We start from the raw sequence: 12,952 nt of genomic DNA on the forward strand, positions 1-12,952 counted from the left end.
TTGACGCTTGAGTATGTCTTTTTTATATTGTGTGACCAAACGGGAAGTACGCATCAAGTACTTCTGCTTAATACTGAAGTATGGTGGTTGCCTTGAGGGAAAACACTTGTGTGGATTTTGAGATGCCAGCTTAACTAACACCCCCCCTTTTTTTTTAAGAACACCATTTTTACCTGAAAAATCTGACATACTATGGTTATTCAGACTTGAATAGTTGGCAGACATTTTCTTGAAAATAAAGTGAGGCTGTCACTTCAGGAAGACAAGTGACAGCAACTGTTGTCAATTATAACATATGAGCTTCCAAGCTGAAATTAGAATTTTGATAAACTTGTATTTGCCACCATAAACTTGATAGATTCCAAAACCTAAAGATATCTCTGATGAGATTTGTGATGATACTAACAAACATGATTTTTTAATGTTACAAAATGAAATTTGCCAGTATTTGGAAGACAGACATAACTCAGTGAGTTATTATTTTTCAAATGACCGATGCCTGATGTTATTACAAAATCATACACGGGTAAAAGATCTGTTTAAATGCAAAATTACCTGGGGAATTCCCTGGTGGTCCAGTGATTAAGAGTCCGCCTTCTAATTCAGGGGACACGGGTTTGATACCTGGTCGGGGAACTAGGATCCCACGTGCCACGGGGCAACTAAGCCCTCGCCACAACTACTGAGCACATGTGCCTCAACTAGAGAGCCCGTGTGCCTCAAACTAAGGGGCCAAATGCTCTGCAGTCTGTTCATTGCAACTAGAGAGAAGACTGTGCGCCACAAGGAAAGATCCTGTGTGCTGCAACTAAGACCCGATGCAGCCAAAAATTAAAAAAATAAATAAATAAAAATAAATGCAAGATTATCAATGGATTTTTTTTTTTTTTTTTTTTTTTTTTTTTTGCGGTACGCGGGTCTCTCACTATGGTGGCCTCTCCCATTGCGGATGCGCAGGCTCAGCGGCCATGGCTCACGGGCCCAACCGCTCCGCGGCCTGTGGGATCCTCCCGGACCAGGGCATGAACCCGTGTCCCCTGTATCGGCAGGCGGACCCTCAACCACTGCACCACCAGGGAAGCCCCTGCAGTGATCATTTTGCAATGTATACAAACATCAAACCATTATACTGTATGCCTGAAACTAAGTTAATGTTATATGTCAATTATACCTCAATTAAAAGATTTTTAAAAAATTTTAAAGAATCAGTGGTTGCCAGAGGTTACATACTGTATGATTACAACTATATGACATTCTGAAAAAGGCAACAGGAAAAAGGTCGGTGGTTTCCAGGGGTTCAGTGGTGAGGGATGGAAGAATAGGTGGAGCACTGGGGATTTTTAGGGCAGTGAAACTATTCTGTTGATACTGTAATGGTGGACACATGACTATACATTTGTCAAAACCCCCAGAACTGTACAACACAAAGAGTGAACCCTAATGTAAACTATCGAATTTAGTTAATAATAACGTATTATTATTAGTTCAACAACCATAACAAATGTACCACGTGAATGCAAGATATTAATAATAGGAAAACTGGGAGGGGATATGGGGGAGGTGTGTGCGGGGAAGAGTATATGGGAACTCTTTGCACCTTCTGCTCATTTTTTCTGTAAACCTAAAACTGCTTTTAAAAACAAAGTCTGTTAATAATAAATAATTTTAAAAAGGGATGAAGTACCCTTTATGCTAAAATATGGATCAACCTTAATAATATCATGATAAGAGAAAGAAGCCAGACACAAAAGGCCACATATTGTATGATTCCATTTACATGAAATATCTAGAACAAGCAAATCCATTGAGACAGAAAGCAGATTAGTGGTTGCCAGGGGCCGGGGGGAGCTGGAAATGAGGACTGACTGCCTAATGGGTATGGGGTTTCCTTTTGGGTTAATGAAAATGTTCTGGAACTAGACAGTGGTGATGGCTGTACAATGTACTAAGTGACACTGAATTGTATACTTTAAATTTTATAGGATGTGAATTATATCTCAAAAAAAAGCAAAAAAAATTTCCTGACTCTGAGGGCACCATATTGGTAGCTCTGTACTGTGCAATGATCTAATACACTGAGAATCTTGTTATAATGGGACAAAAGCTAAGGTCAGTTATGATTTCATTCAGTGCACTGCTGCATTTCACATGCCTTTCACTGCAGTCTATTTTGAAGAGCAGACATTTTAACATTTTTAAAGGGAACTAGAATTATCAATCAAATGATAAACTGCCATTGGGACAGATTTTTTTTTTTATGATTCATATGAAGTACAGGTCTGAAGAGATTATGCCCTCAATTTCAATGGTTATAAAGAGAGTGAATACAAATAGATAAGAGAACAAATCAAACACTGCACATCATAGATGTCAAGAACAACAGAATAATCTTCCAATTTTACTATATGGGCCACAATAACCACAATGGGCAGAAACATGCTTTAATCATGAAAACATCAAGTAATCCCCTTATAGAAAAACATTTATAGTTCACTTGGAAACTGAAATCATAATCTTTAATAAAGCCTATTTATAATAATGATGAAAGAGTTTCAAATAAATAAAACTTAAATAAAAAAGGCCTCAGGAATCAACATGAAAGATCTCCCACTACCAAATTTGGGACAAGTTCTTAAATCCATAAGTTTATAATTATATTAAGAAAACAAAACAACCCTCGTTGGTCACCTTTGGAGGACGCTAAGAAAACAACTAATTTTTCTAAAAACTGGTAAATAAGGTGAAAAATATCAAGCATTTATCCTTTCTTTCCTATACAAACTGTGCCTCAGGATAACCAAATAGTTGGCGTGAGGAAATATCTTTTTATATAAGTATTACAACTAACAAATATTAAAGAATTTTAAAATTATCATTTTGCAATCCCGAATGAATTAATGGATCCTAGGCAATCATATTCAATGACTGATAATACCACAAAAAGAACACCAGATGTTATATACTTCCTGATGGAAGTATACACCATCACTTATGAAGTGGTCTTGCAAAAAACCCCCAAAAAACAGGGACTTCCCTGGTTGCGCAGTGGTTAAGAATCCGCCCGCCAGTGCAGGGGACATGGGTTCGATCCCTGGTCCTGGAAGATCCCACATGCCGAGAAGCAACTAAGCCCTTTCACCACAACTACTGAGCCTGTGCTCTAGAGCCCACGAGCCACAACTAACTGAGCCCGCGTGCTGCAACTACTGAAGCCCACGTGCCCAGAGCCCATGCTCTGCAACAAGAGAAGCCACTGCAGTGAGAAGCCCGCACACCTCAATGAAGAGTAGCCTCCCCTCACCACAACTAGAGAAAGCCCGTGCACAGCAACGAAGACCCAACACAGCCAAAAATAAATTTTAAAAAAATCAAACCTGAATGTGATCAAGCCTTATCTAACTACCAATTCATGAAATACAAGGAACAGAGGTAATACAAGGAAATACAAGGAACAGAGGTAAATGTTAAACATCTTAGGAATGTAGTGAGCAAAATCCAGATTGTAAGAAATTATTCAGGACATGACTAGTTTCTTCAAAAACAATGGAAAATACAAGAAAAATAATGGGAAGAACCTGTAGATCAAATAAGATTTAAGGTAAATATCAACCAATTGCAATAGACCTTACATAGATCCTGATTCCAAAAATTAAAAAAAAAGAAAAAATGTATAGGACAGTGGGGAAATCAGAAAACTAATTGGATATTTGATAATATTAAGAAATTACTGTTAAGTATTTTTAGGTTTTATATGTGATTTTTTAAAAAGAGTTCCAGGGACTTCCCTGGTGGTGCAGTGGTTAAGAATCTGCCTGGCAATGCAAGGTACACGGGATCGAGCCCTGGTGGGGGAAGATCCCACATGCCGCGGAGCTACTGAGCCTGTGCTCTGGAGCCCCTGCTCTGCAGCAAGAGAAGCCACCTCAATGAAGAGTAGCCCCCGCTTGCCATAACTAGAGAAAGCCCACGTGCAGCAACGAAGACCCAACGCAGCCAAAAATAAGTTAATTAATTAATTAATTAAAAAGATTTACTGTTAAGCCATAGTAATTACAAAAGTCTGATATTGGTGCAGGAGTAGATAAACTGAACAGTGGAACAGAACAGAAAACCCAGAAACAGACCTACATTTATAAAGTGACTTGGAATATAGCAGAGATAACACTACAAATAGGTTCTGGGAAAACTGGCTATTAGCATAGAAAAATACAATTATATTATATCACATATCATATATAAAAATAAACTCCAAATAGGTTAGATTTTTTAAAAATCTGGAATCCATTGTTTCCAGATATCAAATGAAACAGATCATAGTTAATTAATTAATTTATTTATTTATTTTTTGGCTTTGTTGGGTCTTCATTGCTGCACTCAGGCTTTCTCTAGTTGCGGGGAGTGGGGGCTACCCTTCATTGCGGTGCGTGGGCTTCTCATTGTGGTAGCTTCTCTTGTTGTGGAGCACGGGCTCTAGGTGTGTGGGCTTCAGTAGTTGTGGCGCACAGGCTTAGCTGCTCCGCGGCATGTGGGATCTTCCCCTACCAGGGCTCGGGCCCGTGTCCCCTGCATGAGCAGGCAGATTCTTAACCACTGAGCCACCAGGGAAGCCCCTGGATAGATTAGACATAATGTGAAAAGCAAAGCTGCAGAATTTTTAGAAAAAGAATGCAGGACCCTATTACATCAGTGTAGGGGAAAACTTCATAAATAAGACACAAAAATCACACATCATAAGAAAAAATAAACTTGACTATCTTAAGATGAAAATTTTCTGCATGACAAAGGATAAATATCTATTAGAAATTTTTAGTACGGAGAAATATAACAAAGAAAACAAACATACAGAAAAGGTCTATAATTGTACCACCAAGATTATCCCTTTGGATATTAAAAAGAAAGTAATGCTTATTACACAGCCAGAAGATTCTAACAGTACAGAAAAGTACAGAATAAAAGTAAAAGCCTCTCTCCCCCAAGGTGACCACTGTGATTTTATATAGAAGAATTTTAGAATGCATATACCAGCACATTCATTTAACTGAAAAGTATCCATGTTTTGGGAATTCCCTGGCCGTCCAGGGGCTAGGACTCCGCTCTCTCACTGCCCAGGGCCTGGGTTCAATCCCTCGTTGGGGAATGAAGATGTGCAAGCCACGTGGCGGAAGGATAGAAAGAAAGAAAGAAGGAAGGAAGGGAGGATGGAAGGGAGGGAAGAAAAGTATCCATGTTTTATAGGTAAGTAAAAAAAGCAACTTGCCAAATAGTATATATGCTCTATTCCTTAAAAAAATAAAAAAGGATACCTATGTATGTATGTTTGTATAAGCAACATAAAAGAAGAAGGAAGAATATTCTTTTACTTTAGATACTTTTGTATCGTTTGAATTGTCAGAATGAGCATGATTTTGTTATTCACATGTAATAAAAACAAGCTAACAAGCAACAACAACAAAAAATCCTGCCACATATTATTCTAGCTGGAAAATGGAAGGGGTGTGTGCCCCCCCAAATCAAATTGAATACATTTTTAAAAAAGAAAGAAGGAAAGGAAAAAAGACAAGAAAGGTACACCAGTATGTCAAGCCAATGAAGCATTTCTTAGATAACTTGTAAATTAGGGGAGCTCAAAGTATTAACAGTTTGGAAAAGAAAAACCTGAAATATCTACATCAATCTATCTATATGCACACCAAACCATTATCTTTGGGGTGGGGTGGGGGATTTCCAGAAGGACCAATTAATACCCTCTTTGTTCACTCATGTAGTGTTTGACTGTTACCAGCATGTATTAATTTTGATAAATTTTAAATAACAAATAATTTAAATAAAATAAAACCAAGTTATTGCATATCCCACAAATAAAAAGTACTAGAGGAAGAAAGGTAACTTTGTTACGGTTAGAGCGCAGGCTCTGGAATCAGAGTCCTGGGTTAATAAACTCTGGCTGCATTACTTACAGCTGTGCGGCTTCGGGCAAGAGTCTAAACCCAATTTTCCTCAACTGTAAAATAGGAACAGTAACAGCATCTGCTTCACAGGCTTGTTATAGGGATTAAATAATGCAGGGAAAGCATTTAACACAGGGCCTGCCATTACGATGCAGTGAATTTAGGAAGGCTAAAAGTTGAATCAGGAACGCTGATAACTTTTCCAACAGTTCTACTCCTTAAAAACTTAGAAAGCAAGCTGTGTGAGTCAGACCCCAGGTCAGAGGTGGGGTCAGCAGTCACTCCGCCCGTTTTACCTCTAGGACGAAGTCAAGGCACTGATCTAAACGCCTCGAGAGATCAGCTGCTATTCCTTTTACATCAGACCCCTTTCTGAGTCTCAAAAGGAGGCTACGCATCCAGATGGATCAAATGAATCGCCAAGTTCTCGAGGTGAAGACTGGACGAAGAGAGGGGCTGATGAAGGAACATCCTCTCCCATTTCACCCCAACCAGGAAAAGCCCTCCTGGGTTGTTAGTTTTCGAAACTGCCAAAATTAACGCCCTTTGTAGCTCCTCAATAGCACCCCGACCTCAAAAGCCCTTCTCACCGCGCTTCCCTTCTCCCGCCAATGCCCCTCTTGGGGCTCATTTTCCTTCCACTAGTTCAGACTGTCCAGTTCTGTGTTCCCGGCCTCGGGGTCCGCTTAACCTTGTTTCTCCTTCTCCATTTTAGACTCGGCTTCTCTCCCTCAATTTCTCGCCCTCCGCCTCAGACTCCCCGGTTACTTCAGTTCCTTCACCTCTACTTCACTGTAACCCTTCCGCTTCAGTAACCGCTCCTCCTCCGCCTCAGAGACTGCTCCTCCGCCGCCGTTCCCCGCCAATTAACCTCATATTCCTCTGCCTCCCCCTGTTTTCTCCCCTCAGCCTCTAACCCTAAGCTCCCGATCCAGGCCCTCCAGGCCTGGCCCTACCGGGTTGCTCCAGGGTCAGCGCCCCCAGGCGGCGGATGCCCTCCTCGTCCAGCTCCCACTGCTCCGCCATTCCCGCCCACCTGTCCCACTCCGCCGCTCACCTGTCACCGCCCACGAGGCCGCCCGGCGCGCTCCAAGCCCCGCCCCGCGCCTCCAGGCCCCGCCCTGCCCCGCGCGCCGCCGCGCTTCCGGGGGCCGTTATTGCCCGGGACACGCTCCTGCCCACCCGCCTCAGGACCCTAGACCATGGTATGGACCCCGCCCTGGCGGGAGCCCCCAAACCGCTAAAACAGCGAATGGGTGCGATGTGGCGGAGGATTAGGGCTGTGAGGTTAGGAACCTGACTCTGGGACACGGGGTGGATATAGCCGCAGCTTTGAAGGGTTTGGGGGCTAGTTCTGAGGAGGCAGAAGAGAGTTGAAGTGTTATATAGCTCTGAGGGTGTGGGGGACGCCAGGTCTGAAGGATGGGAGTGTGCTTCTGACGTGGTGGTCTCCATATCTCTAGTTCTTGGGAATGTTGTCTCTGAGGCAAGGCAGTGGGCGGGAGGGTGACCGTGGTGGGTGTGGGGGGATCTGAAGGATAGGGTTGGAGGGCAGCTCTCTGAGGCATGATGGGAAGCTCCAGATATGAAACGTTGTCTCTGAGGAGTTGAGGTCCTGTCTTTTTTTAATTTTTATTTTTATTTCATTTATTTTTGGCTGTGTTGGGTGTTCGTTTCTATGCGAGAGCTTTCTCTAGTTGCGGCAAGCGGGGGCCACTCTTCATCGCGGTGCGCGGGCCTCTCACAATCGCGGCCTCCCTTGTTGCGGAGCACAGGCTCCAGACGCGCAGGCGCAGTAGTTGTGGCTCACGGGCCTAGTTGCTCCGTGGCATGTGGGATCTTCCCAGACCAGGGCTCGAACCCGTGTCCCCTGCATCGGCAGGCGTATTCTTAACCACTGCGCCACCAGGGAAGCCCGAGGTCCTGTCTTTAGAGCGTGAGGCAGTTCTAGTTCTAGAAACTGATTTGGAAGGAGCTCCTCTGGGAGAGAGGGCTCAGTGTGGAAAAAAGAGATACCGTTTGGGATGGGGTGGGGATGACTATGCTGGGGCTACCCCATTTCCTGCAGTCAATCTGACAAGAAGCCTTTTGTCCTTAAAGTACTACAGGCCCCCAGCCTGTGACTGAGGGCTCTTCCCAGGCTGGGGTAGTTCTGCACTAACCAGCTCCTGAGCAGTCTTTGGGAAGAAAACTCTGGAAAGCATAACCACATCCTTAACCCCAACCCTCCCTCCAGCAGGCTTCTCTTGAGAGCCCACCTGTGGATGGGCCTTGTACCTGTAAGAAGGAGGCAAACTCTGTGGCAAGACCTCTTGTCGTACCCTATCTTTAATAAGAAAAGAGGAACTGAGACCAGAACTGTGGCTCACCTTCAAGGAGCAGGTTTTATTTGGCACCCAAAATATGCACACTTGGGACACTTTCACTGAGCTCTCAACCAGCCTGTCACCTTTAAGGAGAATAGAAAGCAAAATCAAGAGTCCTTGCATATTTATGCTTTCTGGTCTAGGTGGGGTCCTTAGTTACCCTCAGCTTGTCATGTTCAGCCTTACCTATGTTTAGAAAGGCCAGGACTTAAAAGCTTAGATTAGCTCACTAGATTGGCTTTTCCAGCTCTGCTTCTGTGAGTCGTGACACCGTTACAGTTTGTAATCTTTCTCTTCATGTCCCTTTTAATTCTTCTAGCCTCAAACGGGCCATGTATAATTGTTTTTCTTTATATCTGAATATATCAACAAGGCTTGTTATAAGAGAAGAGAACCCCACCCCCTTCTTTATTGCATGCATTTATTTTCCTAACTCAGCTGTCAAAATAGGAGATGCAGATTTCTTTTGGAGAAGTGGGTTTTCCTGCCTTGAGAAACCACCTCTTATTTTAACATTCTTTCCCCCGCACCAACATTTTAATATAAATTTTGAAACATTCAGAAAGTTTGAAAGAATTTTACGGTGAAACTATATACCCACCACCTAGATTCTACAATGAACATTTTGCTGTAATTGTTTAATTACATATCCTCTATCAATTCCTTCTATCAATTCATCTTAGCTTTTGATAAATTTAAAAATAAGTTACAAATATTGGTACATTGCACCCCAATCACTTCAGCATGCATAATGTTTACCTAGAATTTGTTAACCTAAAACAATCAGTTATTTTTTACCAGCAAAACAGGTTTATTTGGGAGCAGTAAAGAACTGCAACTCAGGACATGCAACCAGGGTGAACCACGTGCAAGTCTGGTAAAGCAAAAGAGGAAACTCTTTTATAGGGAGAAGGGGAAGTTGGGAGGGGCTGTTATAAACAAAAAATCCATTGGAGGAAACTGGGAGTTTGAAGTATAGTGACTTTTCATTGGCTGAGCTGTGACAGTCTCTCACTGGCTGAGCTGTGCCAGGCAAGGAGAAAATCTTTCTTCCTCCTGCTGGCCAATAGTAAGGTACTATCACCTCCTGCTGGAGCTTTGAGTTTTGTCTCTTCTGTTGGATCTTTTATTGACCTTGAGTGGCAAGTGTGTGAGAGCTCCCTCTTCTGGCCTCCTGACTCCATTTTAGTGAGGCTTCCCTTTATTTTCACAAATTCAGTATTGTTTTATGGTTCTTTTTTAGGTAAAATGTTACATACTATTTACGACTAAATTTTTTATAAGAGTAGTGCTCCTTGAGTGTTTTTTTTCTATTAATATAATTTATTATAACAATAGGCCACATGATCATCTCTAGTGACCAGAATATGTTTTTTTTTTTCTGTACATCTTTATTGGAGTATAATTGCTTTACAATGATGTGTTAGTTTCTGCTTTACTTGAGTGTTTTTTTTTTTAAGTCTGATACAGATTGTTTGTATGTTTGATGGCTTTCTGCTTTTTTATAGTGTTGATAAGTTAGGTCATCTTGAAGCAAAATGGACAATTTGTTTATGAATAGATAACCTTCAGCTTTTAACAATGAACTGAGGAAGGTTAATGATCTTTGCTGCTTTTGTATATATAAAAAGGAACCCACAGCATTCAGCCATCCTGCCATGGCCTTAATAATGTAATGTCTCTGCAGGTATGATTCCAAGAGAGCCCTGACATATTCAGTGGGGCGGGGAGCACCTCATCATAACTCTTTCAAAAAGAGCTTTATTAAGATATAATTCACATACCTTTCAATTTACTATTTTAAAGTGTACTATTCAGTGGTTTTTAGTATGGTCACAGAGCTGTGCAGCCATCACCACAATCAATTTTAAGAACATTTCCATCATCCCAAAGAGAAATTCCATACGTATTACTAGTCATTTTCCATTTCCCCTCCAACCTCCCCAGCCCTAGGCAACCACTAATCTATTCTCTCTCTCTCTAAATTTGCCTATTCTGCACATTACATATAGATGGAAAAATATGTGGTCTTTAGCATCTGCTTCTTTCACTTTTCATAATGTTTCAAGGTTTCATCTATGTTCTAACATGTATCAGTACTTCATTCCTTTTTATTGACAAATAGCATTGCATTGTATGAATACATTACAGTTTGTTTACTAGTTCATCAGCTGATGGACATTTTGGTTGTTTCTACTTTTGGGCTATTATAAATAATTCTTCTATGAATGCCTGCAGATTTTGCTTGCAAATTTGCCTGCAAATTTTGTTTGGTCATAGGTTTTCATTCCTCTTGCACTTATATCTGGAAGTGGAATTGTGAACCATGTAAGAACTCTGTGTTTAATGTTTTGAGGAACCACTGAAGTGTTTTGCAGAGCAGCTGCACCATTTTACACTCCCATCAGCAGTGTATGAGATTTCTAATTTCTCCAATCTTTGTCAACACTTGTTATTATCTTTTTTTTTTTTTTTTTGCACTATGTTTTTATTTATTTATTTATTTATTTTGTGGTACACAGGCCTCTCACTGTTGTGGCCTCTCCTGTTGTAGAGCACAGGCTCCGGACGCACAGGCTCAGCGGCCATGGCTCACGGGCCCAGCTGCTCCGCGGCATGTGGGATCTTCCTGGACCGGGGCACGAACCCATGTCCCCTGCATCGGCAGGCGGACTCTCAATCACTGCGCCACCGGGGAAGCCCATTATCTATTATTTTGATTCAGGTCATCCTAGTGGGTGTTAAATGGTATCTCATTGTGAGTTTTGCTTTGCATTTCCCTAATGACTAATGAGGCTAAGTATGTTTTCATGTGCTATTGGCCATTTGTGAATCTTCTTTGAAGAAATGTCTATTTAGATTCTTAAGCCATTTTTAAATTTGGTTATATGTCTTTCTATTATTGAGTAGTAAACGTTCTTTTTACATAGTCTAAGTACAGATTCTTTATCAGATAGATGATTTGTTCCATTATATGGGTTGTCTTTATACTTTCTCGATGATGTCTTTTGAAGCACAAATGTTTTTACTTTTGATGAAGTTTTATTTATTTATTGGTTTGTTTATTTATTTATTTCACTTTTGCTTTTTGTATCTTATCTAAGAAGGCATTGCATAATCCAAGGTCATGAAGATTTTGTTTTCTTCTAAGGGTTTTATATCTTTAGCTCTTATTTTTAGGTTTATGATCCATTTGGTGTTAATTTTTTGTATGGTGTGGGGTAGGAATCCAACTTTTTTTTTTTTTTTTTTGCATGTGGATGTCCAGTTGTCCCAGCACCATTTTTTGAAAAGGCTCTTCTTTACCCATTGTCTTTTCTTGGCTCTCTTGTCAAAATTAATTAACCATAAATGTAATGGTTTATTTCTGGACTCTTAATTCCATTTCAGTTATTCAAATGTCTGTCCTTATGCAGTAGCACACCATCTTGATTACTGTAGTACGTTTTTGTTTTGTTTTTTTTTGTTTGTAGTATGTTTTGAAAGTGTGAAGTGTGAATCCTCAAATTTCATTCTCCTTTTTCAAGATTGTTTTGATTATTCTGGGTCCCTTGTATTTCCATATGAATTTTAACATCAGCTTGTCAATTTTTGCAAAAGAAAAAAAAGCAGTTGGAATTTTCATAGGGATTGTGTTCAATTGTACAATAGATCAATTTGAAGAGTATTGCTACCATAACAGTATTGTCGTCTGATCCGTGAACATGGGATGTTTTTCCATTTATTTAGGTGTTTTAAATTTTCTTTCAACTATGTTTTGACGTTTTCAAAGTACAAGTATTGCACTTCTTTTGTTAAATTTATTCCTAATTACTTTGTTCTTTTTGATACTATTGTGAATGGAATTGTTTTCTTAATTTCATTTTTGTGTTGTTCATTGCTAGTGTATAAAAATACAGTTGATTTTTTATATTGATCTGTACCCTTCAACCTTCTTGAACTCATTTCTAATAATTTAATAGTGAATTCCTCAGGATTTTCTTTATGCAAGATCACATCATCTACAAATAGAAATAATTTTACTTCTTCCTTTCCAATATGGATGCTTTTTATTTCCTTTTATTGCATAGATCTCTTTTCATTTTCCCTTTAGGAGGAGCCTGGTATGCCTCATGAGTCAGCAGAGGACTTGTTTCATTTCAATGTCGGGGGCTGGCATTTCTCAGTTCCCAGAAGCAAACTCGCTCAGTTCCCAGACTCCCTGTTATGGAAGGAGGCTTCAGCATTGACCTCTTCGGAAAGCCAGAGGCTGTTCATTGACAGAGATGGTTCCACATTCAGGCATGTGCACTATTACCTCTACACCTCCAAACTCTCCTCCAGTTGTGCAGAACTGAACTTGCTCTATGAGCAAGCACTGGGTTTGCAGCTGATGCCTTTGCTGCAGGTAAGATACTCTTGTCTTCCAGGAGTGGTGATCAGTAACATAGGCCTTACATCACTAAAATATTGTGTCCTTTTATATATTCGTTGCTGAGATGATCCTCTTAATGAGGAAGTGTGATGAGTTAGATAAAGTAATAAACGGTACACTAGAAATGCATGTTCTGAATAAAGGATTTCATCCTGACTCTGCCTTATCTATGCCAGCAGCCACCACAGACCCAGGATAGGACTTTCCACGGCCTGAAAGGGTGT

At 40.7% G+C, this 12,952-nt stretch overlaps 2 protein-coding genes across 2 annotated transcripts in view; one reads left to right on the forward strand and one right to left on the reverse strand.

Moving 5' to 3' along the window:
- The window catches only part of LRRC36 (leucine rich repeat containing 36), a 47,856-nt gene extending 40,882 nt beyond the window's left edge, over positions 1 to 6,974 (reverse strand). The window contains 1 exon segment of the mRNA XM_007457284.1: positions 6,905 to 6,974. Coding sequence (XP_007457346.1) covers positions 6,905 to 6,974 — 70 coding nt within the window.
- Positions 6,975 to 7,109: 135 nt separating this feature from the next.
- The window catches only part of KCTD19 (potassium channel tetramerization domain containing 19), a 31,942-nt gene continuing 26,099 nt past the window's right edge, over positions 7,110 to 12,952 (forward strand). The window contains exons 1-2 of the mRNA XM_007457286.1: positions 7,110 to 7,153; positions 12,408 to 12,701. Coding sequence (XP_007457348.1) covers positions 7,151 to 7,153; positions 12,408 to 12,701 — 297 coding nt within the window. The 5' untranslated portion in view covers positions 7,110 to 7,150. The remainder of the gene's footprint in view (positions 7,154 to 12,407; positions 12,702 to 12,952) is intronic.

Source organism: Lipotes vexillifer, unplaced genomic scaffold (genome assembly GCF_000442215.2).
Source record: "Lipotes vexillifer unplaced genomic scaffold, Lipotes_vexillifer_v1.1 scaffold504, whole genome shotgun sequence".
Classification (NCBI taxonomy): domain Eukaryota; kingdom Metazoa; phylum Chordata; class Mammalia; order Artiodactyla; family Lipotidae; genus Lipotes; species Lipotes vexillifer.